Source organism: Phasianus colchicus, chromosome 2 (genome assembly GCF_987193195.1).
Source record: "Phasianus colchicus chromosome 2, bPhaCol1.hap1.1, whole genome shotgun sequence".
NCBI classification, from domain to species: Eukaryota; Metazoa; Chordata; class Aves; order Galliformes; family Phasianidae; genus Phasianus; species Phasianus colchicus.
This window is the reverse complement of record NC_143437.1, coordinates 4,651,577-4,670,374: the sequence shown is the minus strand read 5'-3', so window position 1 is coordinate 4,670,374 and position 18,798 is coordinate 4,651,577. Positions and strand designations below refer to the sequence as shown.

At 49.6% G+C, this 18,798-nt stretch overlaps 2 protein-coding genes across 5 annotated transcripts in view; one reads left to right on the top strand and one right to left on the bottom strand.

Annotated features, from left to right (window-relative positions):
- Positions 1-9,833, bottom strand: part of PPP2R5D (protein phosphatase 2 regulatory subunit B'delta) — a 29,685-nt gene extending 19,852 nt beyond the window's left edge. The window contains exons 1-5 of one of the 3 annotated variants that reach the window (XM_031603339.2): positions 9,683-9,833; positions 9,167-9,247; positions 3,124-3,331; positions 2,005-2,204; positions 1,565-1,675 (exon numbers count right to left, since the gene is read on the bottom strand). In XM_031603339.2, coding sequence (XP_031459199.1) covers positions 1,565-1,675; positions 2,005-2,204; positions 3,124-3,331; positions 9,167-9,247; positions 9,683-9,709 — 627 coding nt within the window. In that variant the 5' untranslated portion in view covers positions 9,710-9,833. Of the gene's footprint in view, positions 1-1,564; positions 1,676-2,004; positions 2,205-3,123; positions 3,332-6,765; positions 7,219-9,166; positions 9,248-9,377; positions 9,502-9,682 lie in introns of those variants that run through there. The other 2 variants (XM_031603338.2, XM_090134622.1) reach the window with 2 other exon arrangements.
- Positions 9,834-15,046: 5,213 nt separating this feature from the next.
- LOC116235299 (lysophosphatidylserine lipase ABHD12) overlaps positions 15,047-18,798 on the top strand; it is a 28,861-nt gene continuing 25,109 nt past the window's right edge. For both annotated transcript variants that reach the window (XM_090134626.1, XM_031603342.2), the window contains exon 1: positions 15,047-15,284. In XM_090134626.1, the coding sequence (XP_089990752.1) occupies positions 15,145-15,284 (140 nt within the window). In that variant the 5' untranslated portion in view covers positions 15,047-15,144. The remainder of the gene's footprint in view (positions 15,285-18,798) is intronic.

Sequence of the window (18,798 nt, the reverse complement as noted above, 5' to 3'; positions counted from 1 at the left end):
CACCAACCTCACAGTAAAGAATTTCTTCCCAATATCTAGCCTAAATCTACCCCCTTCCAGTTTAAAGATACCTCCACTTGTCCTGTTGCTACACGCCCCCACAGAAAGTCCTTTCCCAGCATTCCTATAGGCACTCTGAGTACTGGAAGGCCACTGTAAGGTCCCTCCAGGGCCTTCTCTTCTTGGAAGCCCTTGAGACACACCACGGAAGAACAAAAGAGCAGACATGAAATAGACCCCAGAACAACACCGTGTCCTCTGACCCCTGGGAACTGGCTTCAGATTTGGATTGACCCTACTAAACCACGTGAGATTCATGCTGTATCACAATCCCACAAGAACAGCCAGCTTGCTTTCAGAAGGCTGCTAGTGTTGAAACCTCCAGTGCTACTGCTGCCCTAGACTGGCAAGATTACCCAAAGGCAGAACCTGTCAAGGGACAGTGCCTCTGAGGGATGACTAGGCCAAACTAGAGCACTGTATCCCCAGGTTCTAACTTTGGAGTTGAAGGAACTGGGGCCACCCAACCACAGCTGAAACTGAGGCTGCCAAGAACAGCAGCACAAAAAAACCCAAGGTCATGACGAAAACTCAGCAGTGGACCTCTTGACACAGGCCTGTGCTGCCTGCTGCTGACTTAGAACTAAGAAATAAATGCTTCCTATCATTTGCAGCACACTGGTGCTGAGGACATACCATTCCTGTCAACACTCATATCCCTATGTCAACCAGAGCAGTGAGAAGTGATTAACCACTGCTGCAGAACTGCACATCATGTCCTCTGTATTTTTGCCTCATCCTGCAGTGACTAGCTCTTGTTCTGCTTTTGTCAGATTGACTGCATGTGTCCTGGCAAGTGTCTGAGGAGACTCTTATAAACTTACCCTCCTGACTTACACTTCTGAGCTCTATTAATCATGTTTGTTCATGCCTTCATAACACTTTTCACCTAATCTGTCTTAGACTATTTCTCAGGACACAACTTACTGAAGAAATCCTCAGCCCCTTTTCCTCTTCTTCCCCTCCTGTTTCCCATCTTTTTCTGGTCACATTCGCTCCCAGTTATTGCAACTGTGCTACATAAGTATAAAAGAGAGGTGTTAGCAGGTGCTAGCATAGGTTTTGCTTTGGCAACAAGCACTCTTACTCTTCCACATGCCTCCGAGAGAGCATGGCAAGGAGGAGTGCCAAAACAGACAAGGGTGCTGCCTCTAATACTGCTGAAGCCTAGAGGATGAGAGCTCTTGAGCCATCAGGACTGGAATTAACATTGCGGGGAAATGCTTCTCACATAGACAACATGGCACTGCTCCCTTTATTCCCAGCAAGGTGTTGCAGCCTACCTCAGTGTCACATGAGACTACAGCCATCTGCAGGTGAACACTGCACAGAGCCATCAGCTTGTTTCCAGAATGCCCCTATCGCCTGCATTGTCTACATGCTGCTTCTCACCTGTGGCCTTGCCCTTCCCTATTCTAGTACACAGCAACCCTCACTTACTGGGGCAGGCATCCACATGACACAGACCCTCAGCTTCCCAGATCTATACCTTCCTTCTCCTCACCTGAAGGTGTGGCCAGGCAGCCTCTAATGTAGGCTCATCTTCCTCAGGGTCAAACTCCGCTCCCGTGGGATTGGATGATGGCGGAAGTGTCCGGAAGAGGTTCACTGAAAACTGAGGTCAGCAAAAAGGACTATGAATGACATCACTACTCTTACGATGGGCCTCCTGCATCAAATCCCTCATGGCACAGCAACACATTTACCATAGCAAAAAGCTTTCCTTCTAGAGGCTGCAGGGTTATAGATTACAGATAAACTCACAAGTGAAATTTGTGCCAGGGAAAAAAACTTCCACCTCTCTTTACAAATGATGGGAAAGACTGAGGTCACACTCCTCTCTGACAAATGTTTTTCTTTCTCTTCCCTCCCTCCCAAAAGCACACGCATCTGAACAGTCCCCATTTATACGTCAAACAAGCACATGCTGACCCCATGCCCTACCATAATAACAGCTTCAGGATAGATGGCCTCAGTGACGACATCACGGTTGTGTGTGATGTATTCTACCATTTCATTGAGACCTGCTCGCTTCACCTCCTTGAATTTCAGGTCACTGAGGGGGTCGGAGATGAAGTCAAAAAGCACACAGCATTGCCGCAGCTTTTGGATGAAAAGCTCTTCTCGCTCATGTGGAGGAGCATCTAGAAGAGAAAACAGGAATTGTCAGACCTTCAAGGTAGGCAAAGCATCTATCTGGTTTGCCTAGGAATCAGAGTGGTTCACCCCTTAGCATGTATTCCCTTCTTTAGTCACAGCCCCCCTTGAGCTGGTGCGGTAGGAGGGAGAGTAATCCCTAATATGGAGACTGGGACAGTGGAGGTAAAGAACAACTATTCCATCCGGCAATTTCAAACACTATACAGATTTCTGATCTACTAAGCATCAATCCCTTCCCATTACAAGCTACTGTGGAAAAGAAACTCACTTTATGAGCTTCCTTCATAGACTAACTGAACTATCAGACAGCCACCTTTCCTAAAAGGCCTGTTTCTGTGAGCAGCGTCAGCAACAGGCCTGGTTGAGTGACTGCTGACAACACTTTCTCCATGTCTCCACTTAAGGCACCTTTAATTGCACCATTATGGATACCAACTGCTAATGCTGGATAACTGCCCCAACGTAGACAAGTTCAACAGCACTATCATAATTTGCAATGGAAACATGAGGAGGAGAAGGTGGCCCAGTACTCTCTCAGGAACAGGTGACTGCAGGAGCCAAGAGCAGTCTGTACTAAGGTCTCTGCACTTTACCACCCTCCCACACAACCTGATAAAGAATCTGAAGCAATCTCATGTAAATGTAAGCATTAGGGCTTCAACTGTTTCAAATGGGAAAGCAAATAATGAAGTTCATATTGAATATCCTCTTTTTTCTTTTAGGCTATTCATCAGTTCGCAACCTGCTGCCACATCAAGCACCTTTCCCAGAGTCATCACTACACCACTGCTGGCAGAAGACTACCATGGTCACCCTGGAAAGAACCCTTATTCCACAGTGCTCTTCTGCCTGGAGAAAGCACAGCTTGTTAGGAAGGTTGCTCCTGCCCCACAGCTTCTGTACCTTTAAGGGCTGGAAGTTTTTGCAGTTCCCGGTTTTTGCTCAGATTGAAGCGAGAAGAGCTGTGTCGACGCTCCTTCTTCACAATCTGGGGTCCCCCTGAGTACTTGATCTTATTTAGCTGGGTTGGTGGGGGAGCGCTGTTACTGGGGCGTTTATTTGAAGTTGTTTGTTGTTGCTGTTGCTGAGGCTGCTGCTGCGGCTGCTGGGCCTGTTGATGGAAAAGAAAGTCAAAAAAACTCATAAGCTTTTACTTACAAGCCTCACAGGCAATAAGATATGGTCAGTATCTTCTTGGACTGAAGAGACTGGGCACATTTGCACCACTGCACTTGCATTTCAGTACACCTGCGAGCCTCTAGGTCAGCTGGTTGCATAGGCAGCGTTATCTGCAAAGCATACATCAGTTCTGCTCATATCTGTTAGGTACTATGAAGGCATTAGAGCTTCCCAGAACATGTGTTGCTAGAGATATGGAAAGCAAGGCCAAGTCTTACAACAAGTTACAAGAGCTTACTGATACAAACTCTTGTGCAGAGACCTCCTCTCAAGTTTGTGCCCCTTGAACTTCGAGACTTTTCTTATTTTTAGCAGGTAACTAGAAACTCAAGCCAGCGCTTTCTCAGCTCAGCTCTGTTCTGGATGAAGTTCTGCTGGTTTGAGTCCCACTCAAGCCTTAGTGGGTTATCATCTGACTCAGTAACATCACACTGATGCAACTCATTGAAAACTCATGGAAGAGGGAAACACCTCAAGAAAGCAATCAGCCTACTCCAGCCTTGCTTGGAGAGCACAATGTTTCCATTTCTCCACAGAATGCCAAGCAGTAGTATTTTGGGGGAAAGCACCAGCAGTGCAGAGGCTTATCTGAGCTCTCCTCCAAACAAGATATAGCCAGGACTTCCCTGTGAGGACTGGCTTACCTGCAGCTTACCCAAGACAGGAACAGTCCTTACCCTGAACTGAGTCCTCACATTTTCCAAGGAGGTGCAGCACAGCATCACTGTGCAAGAAGAGCTAACGCACCTGCATCGTGGGGAGGCTGGATCACCCTCCTTCCACAGGGAAGAAGGGCAGAACATGAATGCTGAGCCACTACAGGGGAAAGGTGGTACAGAGAGAAACAAAAGGTGCATCAACAGCCTTACAGGTAACACTCAGAGGAGAACCCATGGGTCCTGCTAGAAGACGCCTGAGGCTGACAGAACATGTCTGTACATTCCCCACCCACTCAGCAATGCCACATGTTCCCGTCATGGTATGTGTACTGCAGGCCAACAGTCTACAGCCATGTCCCCTTCACTAGGAGTCTGCAAAAAGTCACTGCCACTAGCTTCTAGCCTTCAACATCTGGCATGAAGAGAGACAAAACACAGCTTCAACTGTTAGTTATTTAGAAAATGGATATATGCACATATCACATAAAGTTTCCTATGGAAACTTTGGAAAATCCAATGCTGGGGAAGGCCAGATAATACATTCTTATGCTGCAGCACTCAAAGGGTTTAAGCATCGATTACTTCTACATTGACTTCCTGGCATCAGCCTGAATTCTTGTTTTCAGGAAGCTCTTCCTGCATCAGGCCCACTGTCCTTCTGCCTTCAACATCCCCCTACTTTGGTAGCATGAATCAGGAGAGGAGAGCCCCGTTACAAGCTTCTTTAACATACTCTTATCCTTGGGAACATACAAGACTGCTAAAACAAAGCTTTTCCCTTAACACCCAGGTATCAACCTCACAGTCTGTTTCCCTGACATCAGCATCAGCTGACCAGCACAAGCACATCCAACCAGGCTCCAGCCCCACTCCTGACACCACCACAGCTGCTTGGAGAGATGCTGTTTGTGAGCCATGTGTGCTGGAGCAGTCAGGGAACAGCACAAAGCAGTTTGCCCAAGCGCGGTGCAGCAGCCCCACCTTTCCCACTGCAGTGGAGCGGGCTGCTCTGCCAGCAGGATGGGCCAGCCCCAATCACAAGCACGTCTGAGCTCCCCCAGGCACTGGCTCCCCAGCTGCTTGGCATTTCCTCCCTGTTAGTTCCCACCACCTCTCCTCCCTGCAAAGAGCTTGCCAGTACAAGTCAATGAGCCTCAGGCCCTGGGCCCGCTCTGTGCCATTTCTATTCACTCTGGGCTCCAGGAGATGCTCTTCTCCCAGCCACTCTGAGCGCAGCGTCAGCCTCTGTTCTGTTCTCCTTCCCATCCATGACCTCACCTCTGCAGGCACTCCCACTGCAGCTGGGTGTATCGCCACTCGGAAAGCCCTTCTGCCTCACTGGTCCCTTGAGCATCCCCCGCTTGCTAAGCTTTCAGCCCAGATCTGCTCTCAGCTCCTCCTCCTCAGATGACTCTTCCCTTCCCATCCCTCAAGTCAGTACCTGTTCTTTGTCTGTTGTTACACGGCTTCCCCTATTAAAATCAACCTCTCTGTCTCAGAAGTAACACCAACACACTGTAACGCTTATGTCTGAATAATGAACTCCAGGTACTGCAGTAACAAGCCCCATGGAGATATCTGCAAAACACGTAATACAGCAGCTCATTGAAAAGGAGCACCCTCTCCCAGAGCTCTGCATCTCATCAGTGAGGCTCCAAGCTGCCCTTGAGGCTGCAGAGCAACCCCTCTTTACTGCTGCTGCTAATCCCTGCTCTCACTTCCAGGTCATTAACTCTCTTCACCACCCAGCTGCCTCTCCCAGGCTTTCTGGCCAGGAGTAACTCTTTATCATCCTCTCATCCACTCTGACTTGTGCTCTTCTATTTGTTTTTTCTCCTTAAATAGCTACACAGAAATTCTCTCCGTTCATACCTTCGTCATGTTCCATAGGGAATGATCTAAAAAAATCTTTTATTTCCCACTCTCTGCTCTCACATTTTCTTCCACTGCTCCAATCTCTTCTGGAGCAAATTATGCTTCTCCAAAGCCAGGGACTGGCCAAGCTGTGCAGCCTCATCACCTCAGACACTTTCACCAACAGAGCACTGCACTACCCCCTATAGGTAGTTCAAACACCACGTCTGGTGGGGATCTACCTGCTTTTGAATGCACCTGCCCCCTCCACCTCAGCTCAAAAAAAAAAAAACCTCCTTTGCTGCAAAGAATAAAACACTACAGGTTTCCTACCCTCTTCATCTCCCTCCACAAAGATCCTCACGGGAGGTCCCAGTCTGCCGCACTTGCTCAGGTCTGTCAAACAAGAGCTGCTCTTCAAAGAGCTTTACTCATTCCACCAGCTGAACAACTTGTCCGCAGAACAAGTCACAAGTTTCTGGTACCAGGATAAATGAGGACTGTGAGACCTTCTCTGCTCCCTGTAGCATAGCGCGAAGGAAGAAAAAGCATGCTGGAAGAGAATTGCCCAAATAATGTTCTCCTGCTGCAAGTCCATCAAACATTTGATCTACTGAGACACAAAGATGACAATTCTGTTCAGTGCACCTTCAGAAAGGTAACCAAACAACCATAACTCCATGGAAGAATTTAGAAGTCACGAGACTCCCACAACAGCAGCAGAGCCATTAACTCCTACCACACAATACTGCTCCAGGTGACAAAAGCCTCTCCTGCTTTCCAACACAGGAAAGAAGTCCAGCTTCTAGCACACAGACCAAGTTCCTTACTCCCAGCATTAAAATAGAAATACCTTTCTGTGCTTTCTGAAGAGCAGGAAAATTGCATTCAAACTGGTATACATTTCTTCTTATCAAGCAAAAAGCTCTCTTCCATTCTGCAGCAGAGTAGTCCCGAGACAGGAAAGCACCAAGAGAACAAACTTCACTGCAAACTCAACAGGGAAATGGAGATGAGACCTGTGGCAGCAGCACATTGGAGAGGTGTCTCCTTTCTGCTCTCTGTTCCTGTGATCAAAGGAGACCCAGCCTTCCATCCTAAAGAAGGGCTGGTATGAGGAAGTGGCTGGGTATGTTTTATGGGAGGGAAGGTTAGACACATCACTTCTAAGTTTCTCCTGTGGCCAGGAACAACCATACATTATGTGCCATTTCAGGTAATGGAAGAAAACTTGTAACTAACTCTCCCTCTCTGGCTGCAGCACTTGTTACCAGGAAACACAGCCACACGCCACTGGTTTGGATGGGGACATCACAGTGCTCTGCTCTGGTGGCTCTCCATCACCTTTACATTGCAAGACTCAGGCTTCCTTCTTCTTCCTAGAGGTGGGAACTCAACAGACAAAGAGTACCAAATAAATAAAAGGTAAGCCTGACCCCATGATGCCAAACTAGGCGTTCCCTCACTTGTTAAATCAGCAGACAGCCCTCAAGCAAGCTGTTTGTAGCTGTATACACAACATAAAACAGGCAGAGGCCAAGCCAGGGATGGGATATACAAAGAGGAATCCACAAAACTGCCACCAGCTCCAAGGCAAACAAACTCAGCTGGTTCTCTGCTGGCTACAAGGCAGGTTAGGCATGAGCATGGCTTGAACCTTGAACTGGATTGGCTGTAGTAGAGATAATTTTTGAGGCTGTGCAACACAGGTCCATGCTTTGAAGGAGACCCTAAAGTAACCTTATTTGGACGATGATGTTCCCACTGAACCACAGAAGTCTTCCAGGTCTTCATAAGCCTGACATCTCCCATACCCAATCCTCCAAATCGTAAATGCAAAACAACCCAAATGAGACTTGAGCACACAGGCTTCTATGGACATAGAAGTGACACAGTTTGTTTGCCAAACTGCAGCATTACAAAGAAACAAAAGAAAAATCATACCACCATATGTATGCATCCTTTGCTGGATATGCATACAATGCTCTTCTGAGCCACGTCTCAGAACCCACAAGCACACTGTTTGGGTGCTGGACAGCCCCAAGTCTGCCAGAAAAGCTCCAGCTGACCCAAGTTTTTGTTAGTTCTAATTCAGCTTTTCATGTTATCACATTCTGCTGAAGCCAACCTAATACATCCAGATTGGCAACATCAAAATTGAGAATGAGACTCTGCGTAGTTTGGAATACAGATTGTGCCTTTTTGTGAGTAATGCTGAGCTCAGAAATGAAGCAGTTATACCAAAGAAGAATCACTTCATCTCTAGCACTTTATCCCTATTCTTTGAGGTGTCCTAGCAATTATTTCGCAGCCTCACTCCCCCAGAAAATGCCTTTCAAGAACAAGCTCCTTTTCTCTAACTCCTCACTACTCTCCCACTCTGACACCAGGTGACAACAGAGTTGATTGTGCTTTGCTCTGACAGAAGCAATGCAACTGCTCCTGTCTGTCAGGCCTCCTCCTCCCTGGGAGCGGTGGCTCCTCTCATCGACTCATAGAATATCCCCAGAGGGAAAGGATCCACAAGAATAATTGAATCCAACTCCCAGCTCCACACAGGACCACCCAAAACTCAGCACCAATGTCAGAGAGGTGTCCCAGCGTTCCCTGAGCTCCGGCATCGGGGCCGTGCCCACTGCCCTGGGCAGCCTGTGCCATGCCCACCGCCCTCTAGGGCATAGCCTTTCCCTCACCCCCACCTGCCCTCCCCTGACACAGCTCCATGCTGTTCCCTTGGGCCCTGTCACTGTCCCCAGAGAGCAGAGCTTCACACTGCCCTCCACTCCTTGTGAGGAGCTGCAGACTGCCACGAGGCCTCCCCTCAGCTCCTCTGCTCTGTGTTGAGCAAACCCAAGGGCCTCAGCTGCTCCTTATTCATCTCGGCTTCTGGACCCTTCCCCACCTTCATATCCCTCCTTTGGAGGCTGACAGTTTATAGCTTACACTGTGGCTCCCACAGCTGCACACAGCGCCCGAGGCGAGGCCGCACAGCAGTCACCTCGGAGGCTGCCATGTCTCTCCCTGCAGCCAGTTTCACCACACTGCCCCCAGCTTTGTGCCAGGCCTTTCCGCAGGGCTGCGCGACAGGAGGCTCACCGTGACTCCTCCGTTGCTCCCCTTGGGCCGCAGCTGGAGGGGCACTAACTCGGTGTGAACTTTCGCCTTTGCCGCTCTCTGCTCAGACCCCACGGATCCGGGAGGGATCCTCCCTTGCAGGAACGCAGGGACAGCGCCGTGCGAGGCGGAAGCCTTACCTCTTCCGAATTCTCAGCCCCGCCATCCTTCCCGCTGCCGCCGCCGGGCTTTGTGGTGCTTTTGGCCGACTTCGGAGACTCCTGAAAGGCCGAAAAAACGAAACGTTCGCCCAGCGCGACCCGACACCGCGGCCCCGCGCCGCCTTTGTACCTCCTCCCCCAAGAAGGGCACCCTGCGGCCCGTTCCGAGGCCTCCACCGGGGCAGCGTACCTCTCCTACCGAAGGCATCTCCGCGGGAGATGGGCTGGGGGGGGTCGAGGATGGGGTGGGGATGAAGGTGTGGGGGGGCACCGCCGCCCCCCGCGCGCGCCTCCGCCGCCCTCCTGCACCAGGCGCCCCGCCCGCCCCGCCGCGCGCGCCCCCGCCCCCTGCCGGCCGCAGCCCCGCGCGCGCCCCCGCCCAACGGCCGCGCTGAGGGAAGGCCGCGGCGAGGATGGAGGGAGACGGGGAGGGAGCGGCGAGCGGGCCGCACGCCCGAGGAACGTCCCCGCCGCTCGCCCTCCCGCCCGCCGCACCTTCTCCTTCTTCAGCTTGTAGGGCATGGTGAGCGCCGGGCCCCAGCCGCTCTGCTCCCGCTCCCGCCGCCGCCTGCGCCCGGGCCCGGCCGCAGCGCACCGCTCCCATTGGGCCAGCCCAGCCCGTCTGCCTAGCAACAGCCTGCGCTGCGCCGCGCCGACGCAGAGCGGCGAATTTTTCTGATTGGCGAAGCGGCCCGTCTGTCACGGGGCGAGAGGCGTGACCCGAACCGGGGGAAAAACTCGGGGTGTTTGCAGCCTTCCCTCGCGGGTGCGCGTTCCTAGGGTGCCCTCTGGCCTTCTCTGAGCGACGCGGTCCCAGCTCTCCTAGCCTTTGAGGGATGCTCCAGTGCCTTCATCATCTTCGTGCCTCTGGCTGGGCTCCTCCCAGTGTGTCCGCGTTTCTCTTGCACTGCGTCGCCCAGAACAGGACCGAGCTCCAGCTGTGGCCTTGCTAGTGCTGAGCAGAGAGGAAGCATCACCTCCTTCCACCAGCTGGCAGCACTCCTCCCAGGAGGCTGTGGGGTTGTTCTGTGCATGGGTACAGCTTGGTGCTTTCTCTGCCAAGCTGCTTTCCAGCAGGTTGGTTGGCCTCCAGCGGGTGCTGGTGCTTGGGCTTGTTCCTCCCTGGGGGCAGGACTTTGCACTTGCCTTGCTGAGCAGGAGGTTTATCTTCACCCATTTCTCATACCTGTCCCCATTGCTTCTGAAAAGCTGCACAACCCTCTGATGTACCAGCCCAGCTCCCTCAGCCTTTCTTCATAGGATCTGCCCTTGGTGAAGCCATGCTGGCTGTCTCAGATCACTTCATCTTGCAGGTGCCTTAACATCTCTTCTAGGAGGATCTGTTCCACGATCTTCCCAGGCACAGAGATGAGGCTCACTGACCTGTAGTTACCTGGGTCCTCCTTTCTCCTTTTCTTGAAAGTAGGAGTGATGCTTCCCTTTTTCCCATCACTAGAGATTTTGTCTGACAGCCACAAAGAGGATAAATGCCCCTGGGCACACCCCTATCAACTGTCCTCCAACTGGACTTTGTGCACCTAAGCACTCTGAGGCTCTACCCCATACCTCATCAATATCTCAGTGGTGATGTTACCAGAGTGTTCAAGCTCTACTCAGGTCAAGAGAACAGACATTAGTTGCTCTCCTTTCACCCATCAAATCAGCCATCTAATCGCAGATTCAGCACCAGTTCCTTCCCATAAATCCATGCTGACTACTCCTGATCGCCTTCTTATTATGCTCCACGTGTCTTGTGTCTTTCCAGTTTGCTTCGGTGTTCTTCACCCTGACGCTTTACTCCCCAGAGACGACTTTTCCATTTCTTCTGGTCTCAGAGGCCTGCTATTCCTGAAATCTGCGAAGGTCAGAAATTTTCACCGTGGTTGCTGACCTGGTGCAAAACGTTCCTTCAGCCCGTTTCACGTGGGACCACGTGGGCCTGCTGCCATCTACAGGCGAGTGCTGCACAAAGCAGACAGCCTGTTTCCGATGCTGCTGCATTGCCTACAAGCGCTCTGTGACCAGTGGACGACAGACTTTGTCACTCCCTACCCCACACACGGCAGCCCTCACTCGGTGGTGGATGCAGCCAGGCTGCAGGGCCGGCAGGCTTCAGCTCCACATGCACGCTTGAAATTCCGGAGATAAATTCACCATAATCCGTAGCAATTGGAAGAGGGTTTATTGAAAACCAAGAATGTGTATGAATGACACCCTTGCACCTTGTGGTGGTCTCCTGCTAGCTAATCTCTTGCTGCTGAGCAGCAATATCATGACTCGCTCCAGTGGAACACACAAACAGCTCAGCAGTCCTCAGCAGCTCTTGAAGAATGTGTATTTTGTTCTGCATGATTTAAACACATGAAACATATCCTCTACTACTGATGAAAAAGTCTGAGCACCTGGAGATATCTGTCCTGTTAAAGAAGTGGCCAAGCCACTTTTACAGCCACTGACTATTGGACACCTCAAAAATTAATGTCATAGTGTTATCTCTCAAATAGAGATATTTGCACAAGTGGACAAATGTGCCATTGCAGAGCAAGATTTGATTTTTGCTGTAATAAGAGGGTAGGGTCAAGAAAGTTGAGAAAGTTTTGAGGTGCTTGATGACTTGTTTGCTGGTGCAAGAGGTGAAACAGCTCCAGTTCTCTTCAGCAGAGTCTGTAATATGAATCGCTCTGGCTTCAAACAGGTGCAGATTTTACCTACAGCCTGCTTTGAGTGTGTACTGTGGATTTGTTACCAGGAAACCTGCACTGTGTCCTTGGCCCTGCTCTATCTTCCTGACTGACCACATCTATTCAGTAGGTGACACACAGGTTTCTGCTTCAAAAGTGCCACTTTGTATTACAGTTTCTCAGAACCACAGGATCTACAAGGGTCCTGGAGTGTCAATACCTATGGGAATTGGAAGACAGCTCTTTGAACTTAAGCTTGGGCACTCAGATGATCTCAGTGTAGCTCTAGCTGTGCAAGCTCTGAGTTGTGTTGTTGCTTCCTCCTGAACAGAAACTCCTGGATTGCAGCTTTATGGGGGGGGAAAAAAAAAGGAAAAAAAAAGGGAAAAAAAAAGTTACAATAGGCACCTCTTTCTGTGATGGCTCACGTTGTGAACCTTTGTTGTATATTACCCAGCCAGTCTCTGAGGGCAGGCACATTCTGGGCTCTCTCTTAGATGGAGCATGATCCATTAGTGGTGAGTGAAACGAGACTGCTTTAGCAGGGGCACTAGGACTAGGAGGCAAGACAGTCAGCATGGAAGAAACTGTGGAGAGAAACCTTATGAACATCTTCAAATGCACAGCTTGAGGAACTGCCTCAGCAGGCAGGTAAGTACAAGTGCTTCCCAGATTATGTATTTCTCAACTTACAACTCTCAGACCTCAAGTTGGAGTGGAACAAAGAAAACACTGAGCTATTCTGTGGTTTGCTAGGAACCCCTGTGATCATACTGAGCTTGGCTGTTGCATGTGGTAGTTCTGTCACCTGGCCAGCAGACGGTCTGCAAGAGCTGGACTGGATGTACTTGCATTTTCTGTTGTCTGAATTCTGCAGAACTGTTCCATGCCCTTAGAAACGCATACTACACTGTAAAGAAAGGATCTAAATGTGACCCAGGACCAGTGTATGTCTTTACCACAATGCTCTTTGTTGTTGGAACAAATAACAATGCATCCAGGCAGAAGATTTCAGTCTTCTCTAAAACTAAGCACTAGCTCATTTTTTATTTTTTTTTCAAACTCATCAGTTAAACAAACCTAGCTTGGCATAAGGAGAAAAATGTCCTTGAGCCTATAACATACAGCAACATCTCCTCCATTTTTCCAGAGATATAACACCAAAAAAGGTCATTTTTACAGGCTTGACAGCAAGGCTATCGTAAAGATGACACTGAACTCTAGGAGTGTTCATTCAACTATTTCCAAAACTGGGGGAAAAAATGTTCCCAGAAGGGCAGCTGTGCCTCGCAGGACTGGTTAGGAGTGCCTGAATAGAATTTCCTGATGATGGCTGGTAGTGCCACAATTCCTAGCTCTGTCACAGAGGAGCAGTTTGAGGAATAGAACAATATAGCTTCAAAGCAGGCCTCTCTGGATTTTCAGAGGTTCTGCTTCCTCCTTTGCAGGGTGTACAGTCTCCTTCTTCTCTGCTCTGCTCTGAGTCTCCTCTCCTTGGCTTTTTCCCCCATCTGTCACCTCCTCCTCAAAGGTAGCTTTGCCTTTGCTTTTTCTGACCACTCTGTTGCTTTGAATAACCTGTGCTTTCAAGAGATTTAACTTCCAGTGGTTTCCTCACCATTAATTTCTTCTGGCCTTTTTGTGTTACGTCAGTGTCTCCTTCTTTGGGTTCTGTCCTTTGTGGACGCTTGTTAGGGCGTCATCCACATTTCTCATCCCTTCACTTTCTAATGTTACTCAGGATCTGTGCTCAGTTGCCATCTTTTGCTTTTCATCTTCTTCATCTTCAGGCCAGGCAGGTGCATTCAAGTACATGGTAGGAAGGAGACTGAAATCAGTAAAATTCAACAGGTGGTTACCTTATCTCCTGGTGTGTCTTCACACCTTTTCAAGATCCTTCCAGACATACCCTATGGAAGGTGACCTTGCTCAGAGGGATAGTTTCTGCTACAGCTTTACCATAATCTTCATTTATGCCTTGGGCTAAGAAGTATCAAATTATTTCTTAGCTTTTTCTCTGACTGGATTTTCCTGTTCTTCCTGTATATTCTCTCTGTGGAATCACATGGAGCTAATGGTTGGTAAGAAGTCCTGTGACAGCACGTTCCCTGGGCTGTTTAGCACTGTTTAGATGAATTGTTTGGTGACCACAGATGGCAGAATTTCACCTTAGTTTGTTTACAACAGCAGGAGAAGTGTGTCCCTTGCCTTAACACACTCCCAGCAAACCCACCAGAATTCAACCATACTATTTGGGGTTAATCTGGGATTAGGAATGGATGCTGTACATTATTTTTTTGTGAGTGGGCAACGTTCTGATTCAGCACTCACCTCTTACAGTAGGTAAGAAGGGTAAGTACTGATCCCAAATAGGAGAGTCTCTCTTATACACCATAAATGATGTACTAACTGTACGGAGGACTACACATCCAATAAATATATAAATAATTACAAAAATAAATGATGTGGCGATTTATAAATTTTAAAAATCTCTAAAAGGTCACAAATGTTAGGAGAAGCTTCCAGCGACATGACAAAGCAGACATCAGCACGTTAGAGTGCAATTTTTCCATTAATGCTGAAATAGCTGATGCTCGTCTTATGGCAACGACTTCCTCCTTGCGGGCCCACTGTTTTTTGCTTTTGGGATTAATTTGTAATGCCCTGTTTACCTGGAATCTCAGTGTATGTTCCAGGTATGGCTCAGTTTGCACGATGACGGAAGAAATGGACACAAAATAGCTGTGGTCACTTGTCTGAAGAGCTCTGCTTTCCAGGAATTCCTCCCCTCCTTCCCTCTAGGAGAGCACACGGGCACCCTGTCAGACCGACCCAGTATTTGCTATTGGAAGACGGGATACATAAGAATGTCTGCTTTCTGCTGCTCATTGCTATAGCACAGATACTTTTATTTGTTAATATTATTGGTGACAGTAGAATAGACGGTTTGTTTATTCCTAGCAGGCCGCCACCGCCCCGCCCACACGCCGCGGTAGCGCCTCAGGCCGCCAACAAAATGGCGGCGCGGCGCTCTCTGCCCTCAGTAAAGATGGCGGCGCGGCGCTCTCTGCCCGCTGTAAAGATGGCGGCGCGGCGCGGAGTGGGCGGCGGCCATCCGAGGTGCGGGTGTCCTTTGTCCCCAGCCCGCTCCGGAGGCGGAGATTGGCGGGGGCGGGGCTGGGGCGAGCGCGGCGCTGGGCGAGCGGCGGCCGTGCGCGGAGCCGCTGCCGTCGTCCCCGACGTCCCGGTCCGCCGCCGCCGCTCCCCCCGCCCGCCATGAGGAAGCGCAACGAGTCGGTCACGGTTGAGCATGAGCGCGCCGCCGCCGCGCCCGCGCCTCTCGACAAGGGCTGCAGCCTGAGGCACAGCCTGCGCCTGCCCGCCGCCGACACGGGCATGAAGCGACCGCTCGGCAGGTGAGCGCTGCGCCTCGGCCGGGGCCGTGAGCGGGTGCCGGGGACGGCGGGCGGCGCCGGGCTCTGTCAGCGGCCGCCGGCATCGGGGCTCGGCCGGCTGCTCCGCGAGAGCCGGGGCGAAGCGCGGGGCTGCGGCCGTGCTCTGTCTGCCGCGTCGGCATTTGTAGCGCTTTCTGCGTGTTGGTGCCGTTGCGCCGGGAGAGCGGTTGTGTTCCTCTTAAAAGCAATAGATCTATAGTGGGAGAAGATGCTTTTAACCTAGGGCCGTCTTCGCATCTTGCACTTCGGAAGGGGGGTGGGAAAGAAGGGCAGAGCCCGGAGCTACTGCCGCTGTGCACCCGGCGTTGGCCGCGGTCACGTTGCCGAAGTGTGAGGGGTATTTCATGGCCGTGCGGTTTGGGAAGCTGCAGCCCAATCGCTGTGCTGCAGGAATGTGGAAGCCTGTGGAAGCCTAAAGGCAGACAAGGCTCTAGAAAATGAGCCCGAGTGGCTCTTTCTGTGGTGAGCTCCCTGAGGATCTTTCTGTTCTCTTAGACAAAGCCAACATTGGAAAGTAAAATTTTCCTGCTGATGACACGGATTTTTTTTGTCACGAGTGGTGGCAGAGCCCATGAAGTGTTGTTGCTGATCTCTGTGGGTGATGGTGTTTGTTTTCGTGCCCCACAGGTAAACCTTTGGGATGCTGTCAGCGCTCGGTTCGTGTTTGGACAAGCTTTTGGTAATTGCAGATGGTGCTGGGTTGGCCTAATGGCTGTGCGGTAGATCAGACTGTGTGGGTGCTCAGCTTCTGTGCCTACTTACTCTGTTTTGCTGTAGGACATTACTGCTGCTTTCAGAAGTTATCAGGTGATAGCTTACTGACTTCTCCAGTGTTTTAAGTGCTCTTTGCTGAAGCAGAGGTGCTACTTGAGCACTGAGCAGAGCCTCAGGCTGCTGGCTGGCTCTGGTGGGCAGGGATGTGGTAGAATGAGCACAGCTCCTAGATCTGTGGTACTGGGAAAGCCAAGTTGAAAGCATGCTCTGCTTGTGGAAAGTTTTCTTATATTTATTCCTCTTTTTGCACTTTTCAAAATGGTCAGTGGGCAAATTTTCCCTGCTTTTCTCCAAGTTGAGCCTTTGAAACTGTTTCAGAAGCCCCTGGGGTCCTGCGTGCATATTAAGCTTGTTAATTGTCTTGGTTGAATCGTGTGCTCCATACAGCAGTGTCTCACAAACTTGATGTTGTAGGAAAGCTTTATCTGCTCAGAGCTCACTTTCCCTCGACTGCATATAAATAGACAAAATCCTATGGACCATCCTGTGCAGTATTACAAAAATAGCGTTTTTTTTGCAGCCAAATCAGAACATTAAAAGGAATAATCACTTGCTTATGTCCTTATGCTGCCTTTTCTTGTCTGCTGTGCCAGTGCGGGTTATGGTACTTCAAGTGATCCTCCTTTGACTACTTCACCCTTCAGCCAGTGGTTTGCAGGCAGAATGTTTGGGTCTGCTAATATCCTCCATTTATGTTTTCTGCAGGATAACAACTGTACTGATTAAGTGTGAATCTGAGTCTGCAGGAATGGGAGGTCCAGGCAGATGCACAGAGATAACTGTGTTGTCCAGGGCAGCTATCTTAAAGCAGGTCAGACAGCTGCCCCATGTCCCATGTTCATCAGCAGACTGCAGAGGGTATAAGGAGGAACATAAGAGGAGGCAACATATGTAACAAATCTCTGCTGGCAGGATATCCTGACCATGGCCAGTTATGTGGCCAACAAACTTCTTTACCCGATTCCTCCCATTTTGATGTGCAGAGTTGTGCAGTTGTTGCAGCACACCGCTCGATATAAGGTTGTTATCCCTTATATCCCCTTATACCATGGATATTTGGTTGTGTTGTTATTTGTTGGTGTGTTTCATCACTTTTGCTTCCTAGCTTGCAGAAAGTGGAAGGATGTGAAGCTGCAGTGCAAGGATGCTGGGGAGGTGCATTTGGCACGGTGTCTGTAACTGGGGATTAGTGCTGCAACTAGTTATTCCTAGCAACATGCTCATTGATGCAGTAGTTAAAATTGGCACTTCTGGTGGCTGTGGGTTCCGTGTCCAGGGCAACTGGGGCCGCTTGCATTTCACACTGCTGTTAAGAAGCTCACTCTGTATGTATATAGTTTTCCATCTTTGATAATGACACAAACTGCTGGTTAGAAAAGCAAACCAGTTCCACAGCAGCCTGAAGCATCCATGTGGTTCTGCAGCCCAGGGCTGACCACGTGGCAGTTCCTGTGGCTGTGGAGCACGGGGGCTGCAGAGGCAGCAGTTTGTGATGGCAGTGCTGACCTGGGCTGCAGAGCACTAGCAGGGCTTGTGGGTGCCCTTCCACAGCAGGACTCTTTCTCTCAATGTCCAGTGCCTCAGCAAAGGCTAAATAGCATCGTAAATGTAAGCAATGCTTATTCTTCCATCAGTATTTTTGAGTTTTAATCATTGTACATGTCCCTCTGCTGTGGTTCAGACCCATCATCACACTGTACTCATTCATCCCAGAGCTGAAATTGATTCTGAAGTGATGGCATTTGAGCTACTGTGTCACAGAAAGTGCATGTGTGCACATACAGCTGATGGAGATGGATCTCTGATAAACAAAAGATGTATATGAGTGCATACTGTAGTCAGTGTGGCTTACAGATGTCAAGAAATGCATGTTTTGCTTCCACATGCAGTGATAATATTAAGTATGGTGATTATGTAAGAACTTTACCAGGAGCTGCTTTAACAGTATGTGAACAATTTTATTTTATTTTTTAAGAAGGAATTGAGACATTTTGTCTGAACTATTAAATGTGAGATTGCACAGATTGCTAAACAAGCAGCACATGGTGCTTGGATTTCCTGGTATGTGTGTTTTGTGTGGATGGCCATTCCTGTAATGTTTGTGTTGTGATTTTTCTACCTGACAGCTTAGCGTACCTTGCTGGCTGGTTATTAAGGTAGAACTGTGTTTTGAGTATAGCAGCCTTAGCAGATGTGTGTTTGAAGAGTGGTTGTAAGGCTGTTACTGTAAGTCAGTTTTGTGATTGCTGGCTGTGATGTTCTGAGGAAATGCATTTGAGCAGCCTTAGTTACAGAAGACCTTGATGTGAGGGCAGGGAGAATAAAGGAAGTCAGGTGAGCTTAATACTGGCTTTGATCTAAAAGCAAGTTTTCCTATCTCATTTCCATTGAACCCTGATCCTGGAGGCAAACAGTCGCAGGAATATTACCCTTCTCCTGTGGCTTAGTCCTTATCTGTGCCTCTTTAATCCCGATCAATAGTCAAACTCTAAACCTGAAGTATTAATTTTGCCATTCTATCGTCTCGATTGCTGGTGAAGCATTCTCTGTCTGTGCTGTGAAGCAGGGATGAGCTGCAGTGTGCATGGAAGCTCTGTACCTGACGTTTAGTTGTGCTGTGTCTCTGGAGAACTGCTGTCCTGCTGCTCCCTTGCTCATCTCAGCTACCTCCACTCTTAGCAGCCCCTGCTCCTGTCTATGA